This window comes from Berkeleyomyces rouxiae (genome assembly GCF_048999995.1).
Source record: "Berkeleyomyces rouxiae strain 22BRR77 chromosome Unknown BrBRR77_ptg000011l, whole genome shotgun sequence".
NCBI classification, from domain to species: Eukaryota; Fungi; Ascomycota; class Sordariomycetes; order Microascales; family Ceratocystidaceae; genus Berkeleyomyces; species Berkeleyomyces rouxiae.
The window spans coordinates 210,406-230,537 of NW_027396501.1; the positions used below are offsets into that span (position 1 = coordinate 210,406).

The 20,132-nt window shown below is 52.8% G+C and overlaps 6 protein-coding genes across 6 annotated transcripts; 4 read left to right on the top strand and 2 right to left on the bottom strand.

Annotated features, from left to right (window-relative positions):
• Positions 1 to 1,131: 1,131 nt before the first annotated feature.
• BROUX77_007110 (uncharacterized protein) lies at positions 1,132 to 1,665 on the bottom strand (the record flags this gene model as incomplete). Its single annotated transcript, XM_073752170.1, has 1 exon — positions 1,132 to 1,665. One exon carries the CDS (start codon positions 1,663 to 1,665, stop codon positions 1,132 to 1,134), a length of 534 nt encoding a protein of 177 aa, XP_073602521.1.
• A 1,636-nt stretch (positions 1,666 to 3,301) lies between these two features.
• BROUX77_007111 (uncharacterized protein) lies at positions 3,302 to 3,934 on the top strand (the record flags this gene model as incomplete). Its single annotated transcript, XM_073752171.1, has 1 exon — positions 3,302 to 3,934. One exon carries the CDS (start codon positions 3,302 to 3,304, stop codon positions 3,932 to 3,934), a length of 633 nt encoding a protein of 210 aa, XP_073602522.1.
• A 419-nt stretch (positions 3,935 to 4,353) lies between these two features.
• BROUX77_007112 (uncharacterized protein) lies at positions 4,354 to 5,610 on the top strand (the record flags this gene model as incomplete). The annotated part of the gene is made up of 1 exon (XM_073752172.1): positions 4,354 to 5,610. The coding sequence occupies one exon, from the start codon at positions 4,354 to 4,356 to the stop codon at positions 5,608 to 5,610; it is 1,257 nt and encodes a 418-aa protein (XP_073602523.1).
• Positions 5,611 to 5,660: 50 nt separating this feature from the next.
• Positions 5,661 to 9,886, top strand: BROUX77_007113 (uncharacterized protein; the record flags this gene model as incomplete). The annotated part of the gene is made up of 2 exons (XM_073752173.1): positions 5,661 to 9,248; positions 9,629 to 9,886. 2 exons carry the CDS (start codon positions 5,661 to 5,663, stop codon positions 9,884 to 9,886), a joined length of 3,846 nt encoding a protein of 1,281 aa, XP_073602524.1.
• A 381-nt stretch (positions 9,887 to 10,267) lies between these two features.
• On the bottom strand, positions 10,268 to 15,115 carry BROUX77_007114 (uncharacterized protein; the record flags this gene model as incomplete). The annotated part of the gene is made up of 1 exon (XM_073752174.1): positions 10,268 to 15,115. One exon carries the CDS (start codon positions 15,113 to 15,115, stop codon positions 10,268 to 10,270), a length of 4,848 nt encoding a protein of 1,615 aa, XP_073602525.1.
• A 1,261-nt stretch (positions 15,116 to 16,376) lies between these two features.
• On the top strand, positions 16,377 to 19,571 carry BROUX77_007115 (uncharacterized protein; the record flags this gene model as incomplete). The annotated part of the gene is made up of 1 exon (XM_073752175.1): positions 16,377 to 19,571. One exon carries the CDS (start codon positions 16,377 to 16,379, stop codon positions 19,569 to 19,571), a length of 3,195 nt encoding a protein of 1,064 aa, XP_073602526.1.
• Between the last annotated feature and the right edge of the window lie 561 nt (positions 19,572 to 20,132).

Genomic DNA, 20,132 nt, shown 5'->3' on the forward strand with positions numbered 1-20,132 from the left:
GGAGCTGGGACAGAGACAGTGCCATCAACTGACTGTCCACAGAAGAAGAGAAGTAGATTGAGAAATGGAATCAACTAAGAACCAGAAAGAGCCGAGTTATGACTAGCGGACGAAGAAGGTTGTGTAACAACAGCAGCGCTAGTATGATCATAGGAAGACGGGATATCGGCCGTAGTCGAGAGCCGGAACGAAAAGAAGAATAAGGTGTGCTAAAGAATAACAAAGAGTTGGAAGAATGTGTGAGTCTTTAAATGAAGCTTAACAAAATATTACGGATAGGGCCCAAGGAAACCATTAGGGTTCTAGAAAGCCAACGACTCAGGACAATGATAGGTTCCAGAGGTGGACAGTCAGGCCTGCGCGGATATACGGCCGGGAGGAGAGGATAGAACTCTCTAGGTCGTATGGTCGGTTTGAGGTAAAGAGGCACACTCAACTAATTGATCTTATAACACACGGAAGGGAATAAACAATCACAGGAACACTGAGGTAACGAAGACGACAGAAGGTACTGATGCAATGAAGGCTATCAAGAAACAAGTGATAATTAAAGATATAGTACTAAAGAAGAAGGTACTATCGAAGAAGTGATACTATAAACTAGTATACAAAGAAGAATGGCAAAAGGGGTGTATGTGATTGTTAAGCTTGGGGAGCAAGAGTTAACCTGATCACACAGGGCAGAAGGCAACGCTATTTAAGGCGTTGCAGATTCTGACAACAGAGATCTTCCCAAGCTAGAACCAAATCACAGATAACCGAAAGTGGGGACATACGTAACTCAACGTTACCAGACGCTACTATCAAACCGGATGTTAGTTCACGAGATAAACCAACACGGCAGCAGCAGAACTGAAAATCCCTCAAGACACCCAGGCAACGATATGTCGCGTTACAGCGATATCGGCCTAACAGGTGTGGGCCCCACGCTCAAACGCTGTTGACACAAAAGGAACGATAATAGCAGTCAACTCAGAATAAGCTGCATCAACTGCAGAGTACCGAGTTACCTAATAGCGATGATCTATAGTGTGCAAGCCGGCCACACCCGAGTAGATAAACCGGAGTGACACCTCAAGGTTACACAGACCACCAAGTGGTATAACCGTATCATCATACGTCCTTGGAACATTAGCGTGACACAACGGAAGCGGGGTAAGGTGCCAGGCATAACCCTATGCAATGGCAATGGCAAGAATGGCTATTCATGACAGAGAAGGCAGTCATCAGCTTGCGCTGCTCCGTGCGGTGGTGCTTGGGTGCAGCAGCAAATTTGACCGCAAGTTGCCTCTGGAACGCCTGGAAGCCTTGCTGATTGCCATCATAGGGCACGACATCAAGATGCTTGTCGGCCTCTTTCAACGGATCGGCATCCTCTTCCCGTTTGACTCGGGGAAGAGACTCAAGGGAGTTGAAGCGGGCTTCAGCGCCAGCCTGGAACGCAGCCCAGTAAACCTGAGCCGCATCAGGAACAGAGCCAACGGGGATGGGCGGGGCACCATCGTCGGTGCGCAGACCAGACATGTAAGCCGCCACAATAGCCATTTTGATCTCAGCACTGAACTCCCTAGGAAGGGCACCGAGATGCCAGTTCTCAGGAGTTCGGTCAGGAATCGACAGGAGGAACGTATTGAGATGCTCGATCATTTCGCGAGTGAGGGCCATTGCGAGTTGAAACGTAATAGAGAGGGAAAAATAAATGAGGAGAGAAAAAAGTGCCAAAGAGAGCCAAAGTTGTAATAGCGTCGGGTCTTCAAATGAAGCTTAACAAAATATTACGGATAGGGCCCGAAGAAAGGATTAGGGTTCCGGGTACAGCCAACGACTCGGGACAATGATAGGTTCCTGAGGTGGACAGTCGGGCCTGTGGAGGAAGACGTCAGTTAGACAGAGTGCTAAGACGTATGGTCGGTTGAGATGAAGAGGCAACACACAACTTAGATGGCTATTCTGAGAATAGAGCGGCACAAAGAGGAAGGAGGAGGAACAATCACACACTTCAAAGAAGAAGAAAGGTTGAACTGCAAAGAAAGCAAGAACAGAATGGTATAAAGAAGAAGAAGAAGGTAAGCAAGTGCATGTGATTGTTAAGCTTGGAGAACAAGAGTAAACCTGATCAACTCAGGGCAGGAGACGACGATATTTATGTTGTCGGCGCTCCTGACAAAACTCTGTCTTCCCAAGCTAGAAACAATCAACATCTAACTACGAACAAAAAATAAGTCTCGTGTAAACAAGACGTAACAGGTTCGTAACAATCGAACCAGATAACAACCCCCACCTAAGCACGCAATGGCAATTGCAACAAGAAAACTCCGCAGCAGCAGAACAACGTCTATCAGAGCACCCGTGCTCAGCACATTCCACGACAACCTCATATCCGTTGATCAACTCACGATCTACACAGACCAACCTGTGCCATAAGCGCATCTTCATAGGTCGCCGACCTTCGGCGTTGTGGAAAAGAAGAGTGGGGTAGGTCTCATGCATAACCCTTAGCATGAGCAGTGTCAGGATAGCTATTCATGACAACTGGCGCACCACCGGGCGAACTGCTGGCTCGGATCCAATTCTTGTCCAAGTGATCCGAAAGTGGTCGCTGTGGTGCAGTGGTATAGCACCTGGCAAGGCTTTTCGGTTAGCTACCGAGAAGTCGTAGGTTCGATTCCTACCAGTGACGCCAATTTTCTACGAGCAGTCAACCTTGACTGGGGCACTTGGGGTTAGTGCTGCTCGTTGGAAATTCATACCAAAAAGCTATTCATGTATTTCCTTTCTGTCATAACTTGGGGATTATATTTGTGGGATCTTAGATGTAACTGCCTGTTGGGGTTGCACCCTTAAGGACCGACGGAAGCCCGACACCAACACTAACGGCGTATCCTCGAAGGACTAGTCCGGCGCTGGTACGGCAAAACTAATGCCAGACCAGAACCAAGACTAACGGCACTTCCTAGAGGAACTAGTTGTCGTCGCCGCCGATCGTCGGTTGCCTCCCTTTCCAACAGGATAAATAGTCGCATTGTTTCTACACCATTTAGAGAGTTTAGTTTTGTTCTTCAATTCGAGATCTTTGTCCCTCTGTGTCCCTTTCTGTGAAGATCCAGCTTAGCGTAATCACACCTTAACATCATCTCGAATTCTCAAACCCCCCTTTCCCTTTTCCTTTTTTTTTTATTTTTCCTTAAGTCACTCTTATCTTTCCTTTTTTTTTACTTTACCGCCGACCCGACGAGGGATCGAGATATATTTTTACTTTTCTTTTACTTTGCCATTTGAATATCCACAGCGGCCAAACCCTATGGCCCCAAACTATTTTGCACCCTCTGACGACGATTCTTCCTTCCACCACAGCTTCCGAGAAGACAGCATACTACCAGAAGTCCCCGGTGAGCCAGAGGTTTTCCACGAAGCAACAATGGCTCACAATAACGAAATGCAGGGACTCCCCAACTCCGCCCCCGCGACCCCAGTGGTTGTGCGAAACACCTCCTCCGACCTCCGCCCGGTCCGTTATGACCATACGCGGCCTGATCTCTACCCAACGTACCGGTCATACGTGGAGATGAAGTACCGCTACGACCACAGTCACTTCAACGGCGCAGGAGGGTTCATTCTGCACTGTTACGGTCTGTTAGCCGACAATGCCTTGCTCCAGGCACAGACCTACATTGCCCGCATGAGCCGCGATCCATCGTTGGAGAACGTGGATAAGTTCCTGGAATTCTTGGACAGCTGCTTCGAGGACACCTCAGCTTCCCGTCGTGCACTCTTGGAGCTGCACACCCTCAAATGCCGAGGTGCCTCTGCTCCGGAACATTTGGCTCGGGTCAGTCGGTTGATGCAGATCGCTGGCTGCTATAGACTGAGCCACGAAGAGCGCATAATGAATCTGAGGCGCACCCTCCCTGTAACGATCTATGGATCGAGGTAGGCTCAGGCTCCGCCCTCACCGCCGTTTACACCGCCGTCCACACCGCCTTGCATACCGCCGTTACTCACCGCCTGCCAAACCCGTGTGCACACCGCCGTTGTCAAGGGTACGCGTCATGCCTCTACCGCGTGTATATAGATAGTGTTGTTTCCGCCCGTTTTCTTGTACATTAGTCTTTTCTCTTTATCTGTTTCTTAATTTATTTCTGCTGTTCTAAAAGCGTTCTCCTTTAGACCGTAAAGCCTTACAATAGAAACAGATCTTTCTTCGTCCTCTCGACCCCGTTCCCTGTCCTCGTTCCTCGACCTCGTTTCTTGTCCTCGTCCCTCGACTACGTTCCTTGAACCAGACCCTGTTCCCACCTTGTCCCCTCGTCCAACGCCAATTACCTCCGTTCCCAACGTTCCTGTGACCGTCACATGTCCTACCGCGTCCCCCCTCAAGACCCTGATTCTGACTCTGACGCTGCTTCTCAAAACTCTGTCTTCTTTGACCCCGCCTCGCCTCCCGCAACAATGTCCAACCCCACTGTCCCCGGCCCGAGCAACGCAGGCCCCTCCATGCAAGACTTGTTCCAAGCCCTCCAGACCATGCGTGAGGAAAATGAACGTGCGCAGCAACAACTGCGCGCAGACAACGAACGCGCACAGCTACAACTGCGCGAAGAGTTCTCCCGCGCGCAACAACAGCGGGACCAGGAGATCGCCAATCTCCAGGCCTTTGCCCGCGCTGCCACTGCCTCCCCTGCTCCCCCCGTTCTTGCTACTCCGTCCGTCCCCGTTGCCACAGCTGACGCCTTTGTCAAACGCCCCAAGCCCAAGATTCCCGACATTCCCCTGTTCAGCGGCAAGAGAGCCGAGTACCGCGTTTGGGCCATGTACGCCCGCCAAAAGATCGCGCGTGACGGTCCCTCCATCGGTGACGATGGGGATCAGTACACATATCTTTTTGCCCGTATGTCCACCGAAGCCCAGAACCTTGTTGCTGTTTACTTTGCCCGTGGCCTTGAGATGGGCTACACCGCTGCCACTTTCCTCGCATACCTGGACAGAATGTTCATCGACCCGTATGCTGCCGAGCGCGCCTCCACGCAACTCCAGAACCTCCGCCAGCGGGATAACGAGCCGTTCGCTCTTTTCCTGCCCAAGTTCGAGAAGTTGCTCGGCGAAGCTGGTACTGACTCCGACCGTGCCAGCATCTCTATCCTGCGCACCGCCCTCTGTCCAGAACTGCGTCGGGCCATGGCGAACCCGAGGACGGATTACACCTACGAGGATTACAAGTCCGAGTTGTTTACCGTCTCTTCCAAGCTGGAGGAATGCAACGTCCTCGAGCGTTCTTCCAGCAGGATAACCCCGTCCTTCCCTGCCAACCCTGCACCTGTCCGCCACCCCGACGCCATGGACTGGACCCCCACCATCACCACCACGGCCCTGAAGCCATTGACCGACGAGGAGCGCGAGCGCCTTCGCCGCAACCGCGCCTGCTTCCGCTGCCGGCAGACTGGCCATCTGCGCCAGAACTGCCCGCTAAACTTTGCTCCTACTACCACTGTCCCTGTCCGCTCCGCCAACCTTTACCAGCCTGCTATGCCGACCCCGGCTCTGCCTCTGCCTCTGCCCGCGCCTGCGCCCACGCCCGTGCCCCGCGACATGTCGGGAAATGGAGAGCTCTAGGCGAACGTCGCCGTCTAGAGCCCCAAGGAGAGAAGATCGCTCGGGAGGAAATGGGGGCTAGGGGTACTTATATAGATGTTGTTCTAAATAAAACTTGTTCTACCTCTGCCTTCGTCGACTCCGGTTGCCTGTGTCTTGCCACTGTCTCTCCGCGCACCGCTACCCGCGCCCACGCTGCCATCCTGCCCATCTGCCCTCGTCCAATTGCTCAAGTAGTTGATGACCGAAATCCACCCGTCATAGACCAAGTTGCTGTCTTCGATCTTGGTCTCGGAGGATTGGACGAGAAACTCTACGCCTACATCGTCCCCGGTCAGTCTGAAGACCTTATCCTCGGTCAAGGATGGATTGCCAAACACGATGCTTCCCTTCGCCCCGCGCAAAACGAAGTATTCATCCGCCTGCCCACGCCTCTTCGCCTGACTACAACCACCGCTGACCCCAACGTTCTCCCCGTCTCCGCCCGCGCCATCCGTGCCTTCCAGTTGAGAGCCCGACGCTCTCCCAATGTCCGCATTTTCTCCGCCACGCTCCATGACATTGAGAAAGCTCTCAAAGCCAAGATCTACACCGACCCCCGTGCCAACTGTCCCGAGTGGCTTCTTCCCGTCATCGACGCCTTCGATAGGAAGAAAGCTTCTGAGCTTCCCCCGAACCGCCCTGGAATTGATACAGAGATCCGCCTTAAACCAGGCTTGTCCCCGCCCTCGTGTCCTCTGTACTCAATGAGCCGAGAAGAACTGCTGCTCCTCCGGAAAACCCTCTACGACCTGCTGGACGCTGGCTTTATCCGAGCTAGTAGTGCTGAAGGCGGTGCCCCCGTCATCTTCGTGAAGAAACCTGGTGGTGGTCTTCGTTTTTGCGTAGACTACCGTGCCCTGAACAGCGTCACGGAGAAGGATGGTTACCCGTTACCACTGATCAACGACACCCTCCGTGATATTGCTGCTGCCAAGTACGTTTCCAAAGTTGACGTCATCTCTGCTTTCCATCGCCTCCGTCTTAAAGAAGGCAGTGAAGCCTACACGGCCTTCCGCACCCACCTCGGCGCGTATGAATGGCTGGTCACCCCTTTCGGTCTCACTGGTGCTCCTGCTGCGTTCCAACGTTTCATCAACCATGTTCTCTCCCGCTGGCTTGGAATATCCTGCTCCGCTTACCTCGATGATGTAGTGATTTACAGCTCTGACTCCCACGAACACCACCGTGACCTTGTCCGTCAGATCATCCGCGCTCTTGGAGATGCTGGCCTGCAACTTGATTGGGACAAAAGTGAATTCGAATCCCCGTCCATCAAGTACCTCGGCTTCATTGTTGAACCCGGCTCCGGCATCCGTGCAGACCCAGACAAAGTCAAAGCCATCCAGGAATGGGAGGCTCCCACGTCTGTCCGCGGAGTCCGTAGTTTTCTTGGGTTTGCCAACTTCTACCGCTGTTTTGTCCCCGAATACTCCACCGTCGCTGCTCCCCTGACTCTGCTGACCAAGAAGGACCAACCCTTCAAGTGGGAAGACGAACAACTCCGTTCGTTTGAAGCTTTGAAGAAGGCCCTTGTCTCTGCCCCGCTCCTTGCCACCTTTGACCCTGACCTCCCCACCATCGTTGAAGCCGATGCTTCCGGCTGGGCCCTGGGAGGTTCCCTCAGACAGCAAGGTGCTGATTCTCTTTGGCGTCCTGTTGCTTACTTCTCGCGAAAGCTCAGCCCAGCGGAAGTCAACTACCCTATCCACGATAAGGAAATGTTGGCCATCCACTCCTGCCTCCGCGCTTGGCGCTCCTACCTCGCTGGCATCCCGTTCGAAGTACACACCGACCACCAGAACCTTTTGTACTTCCAGAAGCAAAGAACCCTGTCAGAACGCCAACGCCGCTGGGCCCATGAATTGTCCGAGTTCGACTTTCGGTTAATTCATCGACCCGGCGTTACTCAAGTGACCTCCGATGCCCTTTCCCGCCGCGACCAAGACCTGCCCCAAGACCTCTCCGATGAACGCCTCCAGTCCCGTGTCCACCAAGTTCTGCGCCCTGACGGGCCCGACTTCGTCATTGCCGCCGCCGTTTGGGCTAAAGAGCCTGACAAAGACCCTGAAGGAACCCTGACCCTCGACCACGCTGCCCTAGATGCCCCTTTTGCTGACCCGGAACTCCAGACCCTCTGGCACTCGGCACTTACCCGTAACGAACGTTATTGGCAAGCGCGACAAGCTGTCCAAGAACAAGCCCGCTCGTTCCCCAACGAGTGGGGCCTTCCTTGGCAGATCAGCGAGTGTACCCTCGACTCCGCCACCCGTCTCCTCTGGCGTGACCGCCTGTGGATCCCGTACTACGAGCCCCTCCGCACTCGTATCATCCAGCAAGTCCATGACTCCACGCTTACCGGTCACCCTGGAGGATCAGCAACCCGTGATCTAGTCAGCCGCTCCTACGCTTGGCCTGGCCTCTCTGACGATGTCCGCCGCTTCGTTGGTAATTGCGACACTTGCGGTAAAAGCAAGATTTGGCGCGACCAGAAGCGTGGCCTCCTGAAGCCCCTGCCCGTCCCGGACCGTGCCTGGCAAGAACTCGCCATGGATTTCATCGTCGGTCTCCCTGAGTCCGAAGGCTGCACTACAATTTTGGGAATCACCGATCGGCTGTCGAAGAGTAAAATCTTGATACCGATGCAATCTTACACTGCCCCAGATGTTGCCAGAGCCTTTATAACCCATGTCTTTGCTCACCACGGCCTACCTCGCGCCATCACTTCCGACCGAGGCCCTCAGTTCACCGGTTTATTCTGGACAGAAGTCTGTCGCCAACTCTCCATCACCCGCCGCCTCTCCACCGCGTTTCACCCCGAGACCGACGGCGCCCAAGAGCGTTCCAACCAAGAGATCGAGACTTACCTTCGTGCCTTCACCGCTTTCCTGCAAGACGACTGGGCTGCACTTCTCCCCCAAGCCCAGGTCGCCCTGAACAATCGCACCGCTACTGCCACTGGCCTTTCCCCGTTTTTCTTTACCCACGGTTACAACATTGACCCCCTCGACTTGACTACCGACCACGAACCAGGCTCCACCGTCTCCCCCGCCACTGCCGGCCACAACTGGCTCGCCAAGCACCGCGACGCAACCGCGTTCGCCCAAGCCTCCATGGCTGTCGCCCTCGAAACACAGGAACGACATGCCAACCGGGGACGCCAGGCAGCGGAAGCTTTCAAAGTCGGCGACCGAGTCTACCTGCGTCTGCGCAACGTGCGCACCATCCGCCCCTCCAAGACACTCGACTGGCTTGCCTTGCCGTACCGCGTGATCCAAATCGTTGGCACACACGCCGTAAAACTCGACACGCCCACCGGTATCCACCCCGTCTTCCACGTGAGTCTTGTCCGCCGCGCCCGTGATGACCCTCTGCCTTCCCAAGTCCTAGCCAACCCGGAACCACCTGCAATCGCGCCCGAAGAAGCCTCCGGCGATTTAGTGGCTGGCGAGTATCTTGTCGACGAGATCCTACGACACAAGGTCGTCGACAAACGTCACAAAGTGCTCGTCCAGTGGACTGGATGGGCAGAGCCAACGTGGGAACCCTTGTCACACGTCAAAGACACAGCAGCCCTTGAGAGATACGAGCAGACCCACGAGTGCCCCTGGAAGTTGCCAGTAGTCCCCCGGAGGAGAGGGAGGAGGAGGCGATTGTAACGATCTATGGATCGAGGTAGGCTCAGGCTCCGCCCTCACCGCCGTTTACACCGCCGTCCACACCGCCTTGCATACCGCCGTTACTCACCGCCTGCCAAACCCGTGTGCACACCGCCGTTGTCAAGGGTACGCGTCATGCCTCTACCGCGTGTATATAGATAGTGTTGTTTCCGCCCGTTTTCTTGTACATTAGTCTTTTCTCTTTATCTGTTTCTTAATTTATTTCTGCTGTTCTAAAAGCGTTCTCCTTTAGACCGTAAAGCCTTACACTCCCCGGGCAAGTGATGTCTGCCCTGGCTGGTTTCCCAGACCCCCCAACCTACGAACAATACGCACAACAGGTGCTTAATGCCTGGCAAAAACTCGACGAGTGTCGGCATGCCCACCCTCCGAGGAACCCTGCCCGGACGTCCCAGTTCCGCAATGTCCCGGCACAACACTCCCCTGATGCCATGGACTGGGCGCCCACCCATAACAGTGCCCCCCGTCGTGCCAAGTGGGTCTCCAAGGAAGAACTCCAGTCACGAAGAGCCAGAGGACTGTGCCTCCGTTGTGGCGCTGGTGGCCACATGTCCCCTAACTGTGACGGGTTTCACTAAGTATGAGAAAATCTCATAGTTATGACCAAATGCTGTTTATTATCTTTAACATAGGGAAGAAAAGAAAGAAAAAGAAGAAGAAAATCTAAACTAAAGATGGGGGAACTGGCTCTGCTTTATAGGCATTCAGGAATCCAGTTGTGTGGGCCCCACCAGGGCAACCAGCCCTATGACCCCTGTACAATAAAAGTGGAGCAACATCCGTGCACATAAAAGTGGGTCCCGACCCTTGTGACACAAAAAGTGGGCCGACCCCTGGTCGAATAAAAGTGGGTCGACAAACCCTAACCCGAAAGTGAACCCAACTTCAAATCACACAAAAAGTGGGTCAACATGGATCAGCCCAAAGATGATCCAACATCGGGTCCACGACCCGTAACATTACCCCCCTCCTCTCGTCCGTGTGCGGGGGCCTGTCCGGGCGTCAGCTTCTGGTACGCCCACATCGTCTTCTGTTCCAAACTCGGCTTCGAACATCTCAAGCGCTTCGGTGTCCTCGAAATCAACGCGCGGTCTCCAATCTGGCTCTGCGTATCCGGCCCATTTGACAAGAACTTCTCTGCGGTAGCCTCTTCCAACGCGTCTCTGGCGGCTTCTCAGGATTCGTTCAACAAGGTACTCGGGTTCGCCGTATTCGTTTTCTTCAATTGGTGGCGGCTGCGTGTCGTCCGTTTCTTGCGACGGGAACGGGTTCTGGCTAGCGGGCTTGAGCAAATCGACGTGGAATCTCGGATGAACATTTGTCGGCACGTCCAACTCAACAACGTGGGGAGAGACAACCTTCGTGACCTTGTACATCGCGTTCGTCCAGGAAAGCTTCTTTGATAGCTGCGGCGTCGAAATATTCTTGAGCTTTAGCCACACGGTGTCTCCGACTTCGAACCGAACCTGGGGGCCTCTCGATCGGTTGGCCTGATCTTCCATGTCCTGTTGTCGCGCTGCCATGGCTGCCTGCGCTAGCTCCCAACCTTCATGGAGTCTCTGGATGAACTTCTCGGCGTCTCGGTGTTCTAGCCTTCGCGGAATGGACTCTTCTGCTGTAACCTGCTCGATTGGGCTGACGTGATAACCGTGCGTCAGGAAAAACGGACTCATTCCCATCGAGGTATTCCGGTTGTTGATCGCCAACATGGCCGAGGGAAGCAAGTCTGGCCAATCATACTGCGAATAGGTGATGAACGATCGCAAGTATGTCAAAACTTCTTGATTCATCCGTTCCGTTGCGCCGTCAGTCTGTGGGTGGAAACCTGTCGACAACCGTTGTTCGATACCAGTAAGCTTGCAAAGGTGAGTCCAAAACTCGCTCGTCCAGTTGCTGCCTCGATCAGAGACCAGCGCACGCGGGAAACCATGGTGCTTCCAGTAACACTGTAGGAAACGCTCTGCACATTGTTCAGCTTTCATCGTGTTCATGGCTTCCAAGGCGACACCTCCCGTGAGTCGGTCAACTATGACCATCAGGTAGCGTGGGTCTCCGGGATTCTTGGCGGGCAGCTCAGTCATGAAGTCTATACCTAGCTCCGAGTGAGGTCGCTCCGGGATCGGAAGCGGCAACAGTAATCCCTTCTTTCGTTCACGCCACACTTTCGACCGTCCACAGATATTGCAGTTTGCACAAAAACGTCTCACATCTCGCGATATACCTGGCCAGAAAAACTCGCGGGACAGAATGGCAAGCGTGCCGTCACGTCCGGGGTGGCCTGTGATGTGTGAATCGTGCGTCTTCTGAATCAGTGCCGTCCGTAGGGGTTCCCATTCTGGAACAAACAACTTGTGGCGATATAACAGTGCTCCACGTTGGTCGAATTCGCACTCGGCTATGGATATCGTTATCTTCTTGGTCAGTGACGGGGGAAAACTTCGTTCGTCTGCTGCCAAAGCTTGGTACATTTCCTGCATATCCGAGTCGTGGTCCTTCGCTTGGTCCCAAAGCTCTTGGAGGTGCGGTTGCACAAACAGTCGTGATCCGTCCGGGACATTGTCGGGGCTTTCTGCGATGTCACCAGCTGCCACAGGCACCGTTGCTGTGTGGGGAATCCATTGGTCCTTGATGAGCTTCATGATCCGAGACTTCAGGCGGTCGTCATCTTCGCCTTGCGGAACATCTTGCTGTCGTCGACTGAGGGCGTCGGGCTTTCCACTCTTGCTGCCTGACCGAAACTCAAGCTTGAAATCGAACTCCGAAAGCATCTGCGACCACCGAACCTGGCGCTCCGAAAGTTTGCGAGTCGTCATGAAATACTGTAGGTTCTTGTGGTCGGACAAAATCTTGAAAGGCGCTCCCAAACTCTTGAGTTCGCCTCGCCATTCTTCAAGGCATTTTACGACTGCCAAAAGCTCCTTGTCGTGAATCTCGTAATTAACTTCGGCAGGACTCAACTTCTTGGAGAAAAACGCAACCGGACGCAACTTGCCATCATCATCAACCTGGGATAGAGTGCCTCCAAGTGCCCAACCAGAGCAGTCGCACTCCACCACCGTCGTTCGGTCTTCGTCCCACATTGCTAAAACTGGTGCCGTGATGAACAAATTCTTGAGCGTCTCGAACGCGCGCTCTTCGGCTTGGCCCCATTTCCACGGGACACCCTTCTTCGTTAAACTGACCAAAGGGGCCGCCACTTCGCTAAACGAGTCGATAAACTGGCGATAAAAATTGGCGAATCCGATAAAACTGCGGACTCCCTTGACGTTGGTTGGCGGAACCCATTCTCGTATAGCGGCAACCTTCGCTGGATCAACCTTGACTCCTTGGCCGGCCTGAATGATAAAACCCAAATACTTCGTTTCCGTAACCGCGAACTCGCACTTGTTAAGGTCCAAACACAGACCCGCATCTCCCAACTTCTTCAGCACGAGCTCGACCTTTTCCATGTGCTCCTTGCGACTACCATCGGTATAAATCAACACATCGTCGAGGTAGGCGGAACAGAAATCGTCCAAATGTTCACGCAGGGTGCTGTTGATGTATCTTTGGAAGGTTGCTGGTGCTCCAGTAAGTCCAAAAGGCGTAACAAGCCACTCGTATAGTCCAAATCTTGTCCGGAAAGCCGTCTTCCATTCATCGCCCTCTTTGACACGAATCTTGTGAAACGCAGCGCGGACGTCAACCTTGGTGAAGTAACGGGCCTTGGCTAACGAACGCAGCGTCTCGCTAATGAGGGGCAGGGGGTAGCGGTCTTTCTCCGTGATGGCGTTGATACCACGGTAGTCGACGCAGAATCGTAGGCCACCCCCGGGCTTCCGTACAAACAGGACTGGCGCACCACCGGGCGAACTGCTGGCTCGGATCCAATTCTTGTCCAAGTGATCCGAAAGTGTTTTGCGCAGGACCAAGAGTTCATCTCGAGACATACCGTACAGCGGGCCCCACGGGACTTCTTTCTCTTTGCCGTTGTTGTCCTTGGTTAACTTGATAGCGTGGTCGATACCGGGGCGGTTGGGCGGCAAATCTCGTTTCTCATCGTCTAAAAACACGTGGCCGAGGTGCTTCAGTTCTTCGGGAAGCTGCTCGGTGATTTCTCCTAGGGTCATGCGACGCTTAACTTCAAGAGCCTTGTTGATGTCGTGGATCGTGGCGGCGAAAACTTGGATCTCTTCCTTCTTTCTCTTGCTATGGCGAATCTCAGCGGCGAAAACAGATGCCATAACCATGTTTGCCTTTGCGCCTGGAACATGCGCGTCGAGCCAACCTTTTTCTCGAACCATAAGGGCGTCAGCTCCGGAACCTAGACGAATAACTCGTTCCTTGGCCAAATAAACGACATCGTTGCGCTCCATCCATGGCTTTCCCAAAATCATGTCGTAAGCTAGATTGGGGATAACGTAACCATAGACTGTTTCTTTGCGTCCGTCGATGTCGAGCTCACAAAAGGCAATTTCCGAAATCCATCTCTTCTTTTCGTCATTCTCGGCTAACCGTAGCTCACGCTTCGTTATCGGCATCCGTTGCAGACCTTTCTTTTTCACTAACGATTCGTTGAAGGCTGACGTCACTAGGCACCCGCTATCGAATAAGGCGTCACAGTAGAAGGAGTTATCAATGAAGGCTTCGATCAGGAACGGGGACGAATGCATTTGGGAAATCGCTTGTTTGGGGGCATCCGTAATCTTTGTCTTCCGTGGCGAAATAGGTTCATGCCGGTCCTTCGTGGGGGATTCTCTCCTGGTAACCTTCTTGTCGATACTGTGGTTCTCCGGGGTTGTCGTTGCATGTACTTCTGCGGGCGATTCTGCTGGGCGAAACTTCGGGCACCTAAATGAACGATGGCCCTGCTCTAAACAACGGAAACAGGCTTGTCGTAGTCGTGCCTTTTCGATATCAGATTGCGCTCTCCATGGCGCTCGTGGCTTCGGGGGCTCAGCAAACTTCTGCTGACTCTTCGTCTCTATAATCTTGGCAACGGTCTCCAACTGGGAGATCAACGCTGCTACTTCTGACTTCTGCTGAAACTGTACTTTCCGGACCTGTACTTCGGGTCCGTCTTCGGTGTCTTCTTCGTCTGTCGATTCTTCCGCGGCTTCAGGGATCGGGAACTCCTCTTGGTCGACTGGCTGTTGCACATACCACGTGCTGCTAGATCCATCTCTATATCTTGCTTCGTATTGCGGCAAGCACTCGACTCTTCCAGCTATAGTCCGTACTTTCGTCACCCACTTGTTGTAATCGTCGTCGGGTAACTTCTTCGGAGTGAGGTGGTACTGTAATGTGTCGTTGAGGGCCGCATCTATGAATAGGATCTTGCATCTGTCGGGCCAATGCCAACCTCCACAGGCGCTCAGCGAATATTCGTAGTCTTGCAGGAACGCGTTGAAAGTCTGCGCTTCTCCCATTCTCATGGTCATCAACTTCTGACCTGCCTTCATCACAGCTTGCTTGTCGGTGAACTGGTCGTTGATGTGTTCTAAAAGCTTCTCCCAGTCCCAGTCGTGAGCTTCCCCTTGATCGAGCCAAAGATCCAAACGTGGCTGCTGGCTTTGGGGAATACTCATAAAGATTTCAAAACATATTTCGCTGGGAGTGAGGCGGTGGCGATGGCTGATCCGGGCTCTAAGCTTCAGTTGATTGAAGAAACGCTTGAACGAAGAGGGCTGACCATCCCACTGGGGCCATGAGATATTGTGTGCGGGAGAGGGGGAACGTTGTTGGCTCGATAACAGCTGATGCACTGACTGTAACAACTGGAACGTGGTGACATCAGGCTGCGGGTTGACTTCGGTCTGCTGGGGCATGGTGGCGACCTGGGGTGGCAACGTGGCGGGGAGAAAAGGCGGAAAACTGGGGGTCCTAGGGCTCGACATGGCATAAGATTGCACTTGCCCAAATAGGATAAAAACAAACAGGTAGAACAGGGATAGGAACATATCCAAATAGAGGGATGAAAACTGTATATAAAACTTCTTGAACGGATCCCGTAACTCCAGGGGATCGTGAGAAAACTCAAGAAGATGTTAAAGATAATATGTGACGGGTTTCACTAAGTATGAGAAAATCTCATAGTTATGACCAAATGCTGTTTATTATCTTTAACATAGGGAAGAAAAGAAAGAAAAAGAAGAAGAAAATCTAAACTAAAGATGGGGGAACTGGCTCTGCTTTATAGGCATTCAGGAATCCAGTTGTGTGGGCCCCACCAGGGCAACCAGCCCTATGACCCCTGTACAATAAAAGTGGAGCAACATCCGTGCACATAAAAGTGGGTCCCGACCCTTGTGACACAAAAAGTGGGCCGACCCCTGGTCGAATAAAAGTGGGTCGACAAACCCTAACCCGAAAGTGAACCCAACTTCAAATCACACAAAAAGTGGGTCAACATGGATCAGCCCAAAGATGATCCAACATCGGGTCCACGACCCGTAACACTAACTGCCCATTCGAGCGTGCCCGCCCCCCGGTACAACAGAGTGTTCGCGCAGCCACGAACCTCCCTCCTCCTGTACTCGAAGAAGAGGGCGAAGAATATTACGAGACCGCCGAGGAGGACTCGGGAAACTGATCGCCTCTGCCCCAAGTCGTGGTCAGAGGCCCAAGCAGGTTTTCAAAGACGACAAGGCTGCTGTGAAGGAATGGGAAGAGTTGAATAGATCTATTACCAACACATCAATTCAATTAGATGCAGTGATCAACAACACTTGTCCCGTGATTGCATTGATTGACACCGGTAGCGCTTCCCCCTCTATGATCAGCAGTGACCTTGTAAAGAAATGGAAACTTGATACGCATTTCAGTTCGCGTCCCAGAACGCTGGTACCATTTAATTCAAAGAGTACCGTCACGGTTGACCGATTAGCCGTGTTTAAAATTGACATATCGGGCCACATAGAAAAACATGTGGCGTGGGTAGTACCAAAATTAGCCGAAGACATCCTGATCGGATACCCATGGCTCAAGAAACAAGGGGCAAGGATAGACTGTGAAGCCGACACAGTTAGATTTAAATCCGGCATTGTCGCTCGAGGAAAGGCGACGACAAACCATACCTTCCGCTCTACCATGGTACGAATAAACAGAGCGAGCACCTTCTTCCGCGCCGCCAAGAGAGATAAGCTGCGGGTTTTTGCAGCTTCAATCGAAGATATCAATAAAGCCTTGGCCCGTTTGGAGAAAGATAGAGTACCAGCCAACCCCAGAGAGTGGAAAAAGAAGATCCCAGCTTGGATCGAGCACGACAAGGTCAAGGTGTTTGATCCAGACGCACAATTTGCTAAAAAGATGCCTCCCCGCCGGCCTGGCCAGGATCATAGGATCGAGTTGACCGTGCCCGACGAAGAAGCTCCATGGGGCCCCCTTTATAGCATGACCAGAGAAGAACTCGTGGTTCTTCGCCAGACGCTTCTTTCATTGCTGGAAAAAGGCTACATTCGCCACAGCCAGTCCACTGCTGCTGCTCCCATCCTATTCGTGAAAAAGCCTGGTGGCGGCCTCCGCTTCTGTGTAGATTATCGTGCACTAAACGCGACTATGAAAAAGAATCGGTACCCACTCCCAAACATCAGCGAGACCCTAGCTAATGCTTCCAAAGCTAAGTGGTTTACGAAACTCGACGTTGTTTCCGCGTTTCATAACATCAGAATCGCCGAGGGAGATGAGTGGAAGACCGCTTTTCGAACGCGACAAGGCCTTTTTGAGTGGAACGTCATGCCTTTTGGTCTGGCCAACGCGCCTGCAGAGTTCCAAAGTTTTGTGAACAGTCTGCTACGCCCATACTTGGATGTGTGGTGCTCTGCCTACGTCGATGACATCTTGATTTATACCGACGGCACGTTAGAGGACCACTACGAGAAGGTCAACTTGGCTTTAGCAAAGGTTCTGGAGGGCCAACTGACAATCGACATTGATAAATGTGAGTTCGCGGTATCGAAAGTGAAGTACCTGGGATACATCCTTGAGCCCGGCAAGATTTCAACCGACCCAACCAAAGTCTCTGCAGTGTCGGACTGGCCAACGCCCAAGAAGGTCAGGGACGTTCGAGCCTTCCTCGGTCTATGCAATTTCTACCGCACCTTTGTCAGAAATTTCACTACTCTAGCGACTCCCTTGCTACAGTTGACAAAGAAAGACCAGGCCTTCCAGTGGGGCGAAAAGGAAGAAGAGTCCTTCCAGGCTCTAAAAGAAGCATTCACCTCGACCCCTGTCCTCTGCACGCACAATCCAGATCTGCCAACTGTTGTTGAGACAGACGCGTCTGGCTACTGTCTCGGTGCAGCGCTTCTACAGACGCAGCCCGATAGATCAACTAGGCCTTGTGCTTATTTCAGCCGCAAAATGACTGCCGCCGAATGCAACTACCCGATCCACGACAAAGAGCTGTTGGCTGTTGTCTGTGCCCTGAAGGAATGGCGTGGCGAACTCAAGGGCCTGAAGGAGACGTTTACCATCGTCTCAGATCATAAAAACTTGCTGCATTTTACCAAGTTGCAGCACTTGTCCGAACGCCAAGCTAGATGGTACCTGACCTTGAGCGAATACAACTGCACCATCGTCCACCGTCCTGGTAAACTCTCCCCTCTCCCAGATGCTCTCTCTCGCCGCGACACCCCAGACAACACGAATGACGCGCGCTACAACGACCGACTAGCCACTATCTTGCACCACGACGGTAACGGCCTGAAAGTTTTCTCGACACAAACCACCAACACGCCAGAAGCCCCTTCTACCCCCGAACTTCCGCCTGCCTTACGGGAACTCTGGTCTGATGCCTGTGCTGCCGATGATGAATACGCCATTATCCATAAAGCGTTGACAGATGGACTGTCACAGTGGCCCGAAACAATCAGACACAAGTTGAGAGTCAACATTTCCGACTGCTCTTTGGACGCCAAATCCGCTATTCGATTTCGGAATAAACTATGGGTACCTACTAACGAGCCATTGAGAACCGCCATCCTACAGAACATTCATGACTCGCCCATGATGCTGCACCCCGGAAAGAACGTCATGCAAGTCGAGCTGTCTAGAGAGTTTTTCTGGCCCCGCTACGTCGAAGATATCCGCCGTTTCTGCCGCAACTGTCAAATTTGTGGTAGTTCTAACATTCGTCGCGACAACAAGGACACCACCCTCAAAGCCTTGCCAATTCCCGACCAGCCTTGGGCCGAGATTGCCATCGACTTTATCGGACCTTTGGAACCAGCACAGAAAGGCGGCATCACCTACACCCACGTCCTAACTGTTATAGACCGTCTATCCAAGGGCGTCATCCTTATTCCCGCCGACGCCCTCGACATGGAATCTGTTGCAGATATGTTCTTCCACCACTTTTACCGACACCACGGCATGCCAAAATCTATTTTGTCTGACCGCGAATTTGTCAACGCAGCTTGGCGACACCTCTGCAAACGCCTAGAGATCGAAAGGCTAACCACAACAGCTTACCATCCGGCTACCAATGGAGCTGCAGAGAGGATGAACGCTGAGATCAAAGTCAAACTTGCCAAACTCAGCGCTGAAGGCCCCGCCTGGCTCAATCTACTGCCCATGGTCGAGTTCAGCATCAATGCCACCCCATCTTCTGCCACTAATGTTTCACCTTTCTTCTTGTCTCACGGCTACCACCCACGAGTCTTCGCCGCACCACCATTGCCTGTCGAACCCGACAATAACGGTCCACTCGGACAGGCTGAGAGGGTCATCCAACGCCTGAGAGACGCCCAGAAATGGGCCCACGCCAACCTTTCTCTGTCACGAGCGGAGATGGAGCAACGCGAGAATGAACACCGACGTCCTGCACCAGATTTTCCTACAGGCTCATACGTTTGGCTCACCCTACGCCCTGAACAACAAGGCTCAGGCCTCGGCAGGAAACTTAGAGCAAAATACCAATACTGCAAAGTGTTGGAACAAGTTACCCCTCACACTTATCGTCTTGAAGTACCGGGTACAACTGCTCACGACGTCTACCATGCCGATCGCCTTCGCTCAGCTGCCAACGACGCTTTCCCTTCCCAAAAGACTCACGACGATCGACCAGCACCTATGGAAGTCATCAATGGTGAAGAATACTGGGAGGTCGAAAAGATCCTAGGCGAACGCACTTCTAACGGTGTCAAGCAAGTCAAAGTCAAATGGAAAGGCTACGTCAGACCTGGCTGGGAACCAGTCGACCTTCTGGTCGATACCGACGCCTACAAACTATGGCTCAGCCAAAAAGGAACCAAAACGACGCGCAAAAGGAGGAAGAGAGGCTGATGTTGGGGTTGCACCCTTAAGGACCGACGGAAGCCCGACACCAACACTAACGGCGTATCCTCGAAGGACTAGTCCGGCGCTGGTACGGCAAAACTAATGCCAGACCAGAACCAAGACTAACGGCACTTCCTAGAGGAACTAGTTGTCGTCGCCGCCGATCGTCGGTTGCCTCCCTTTCCAACAGGATAAATAGTCGCATTGTTTCTACACCATTTAGAGAGTTTAGTTTTGTTCTTCAATTCGAGATCTTTGTCCCTCTGTGTCCCTTTCTGTGAAGATCCAGCTTAGCGTAATCACACCTTAACACTGCCTCCCTGCCAGGGGTTTGGAGTATATTATGTGTAGTAGCTAGCTTGTGTGACGGGTTGTCTAAGTACGGAGAAAACTCATAGTTAGGTCCAATGCTGTTTATTATCTTTAACATAGGGAAGAAAAGAAAGAAAAGGAAGAAGAAAATCCAAACTAAAGATGGGGGAACTGGCTCTGCTTTATAGGCGTTCGACAATCCAGTTGTGTGCGCCCCACCAGGGCAACCAGCCCTATGACCCCTGTACAATAAAA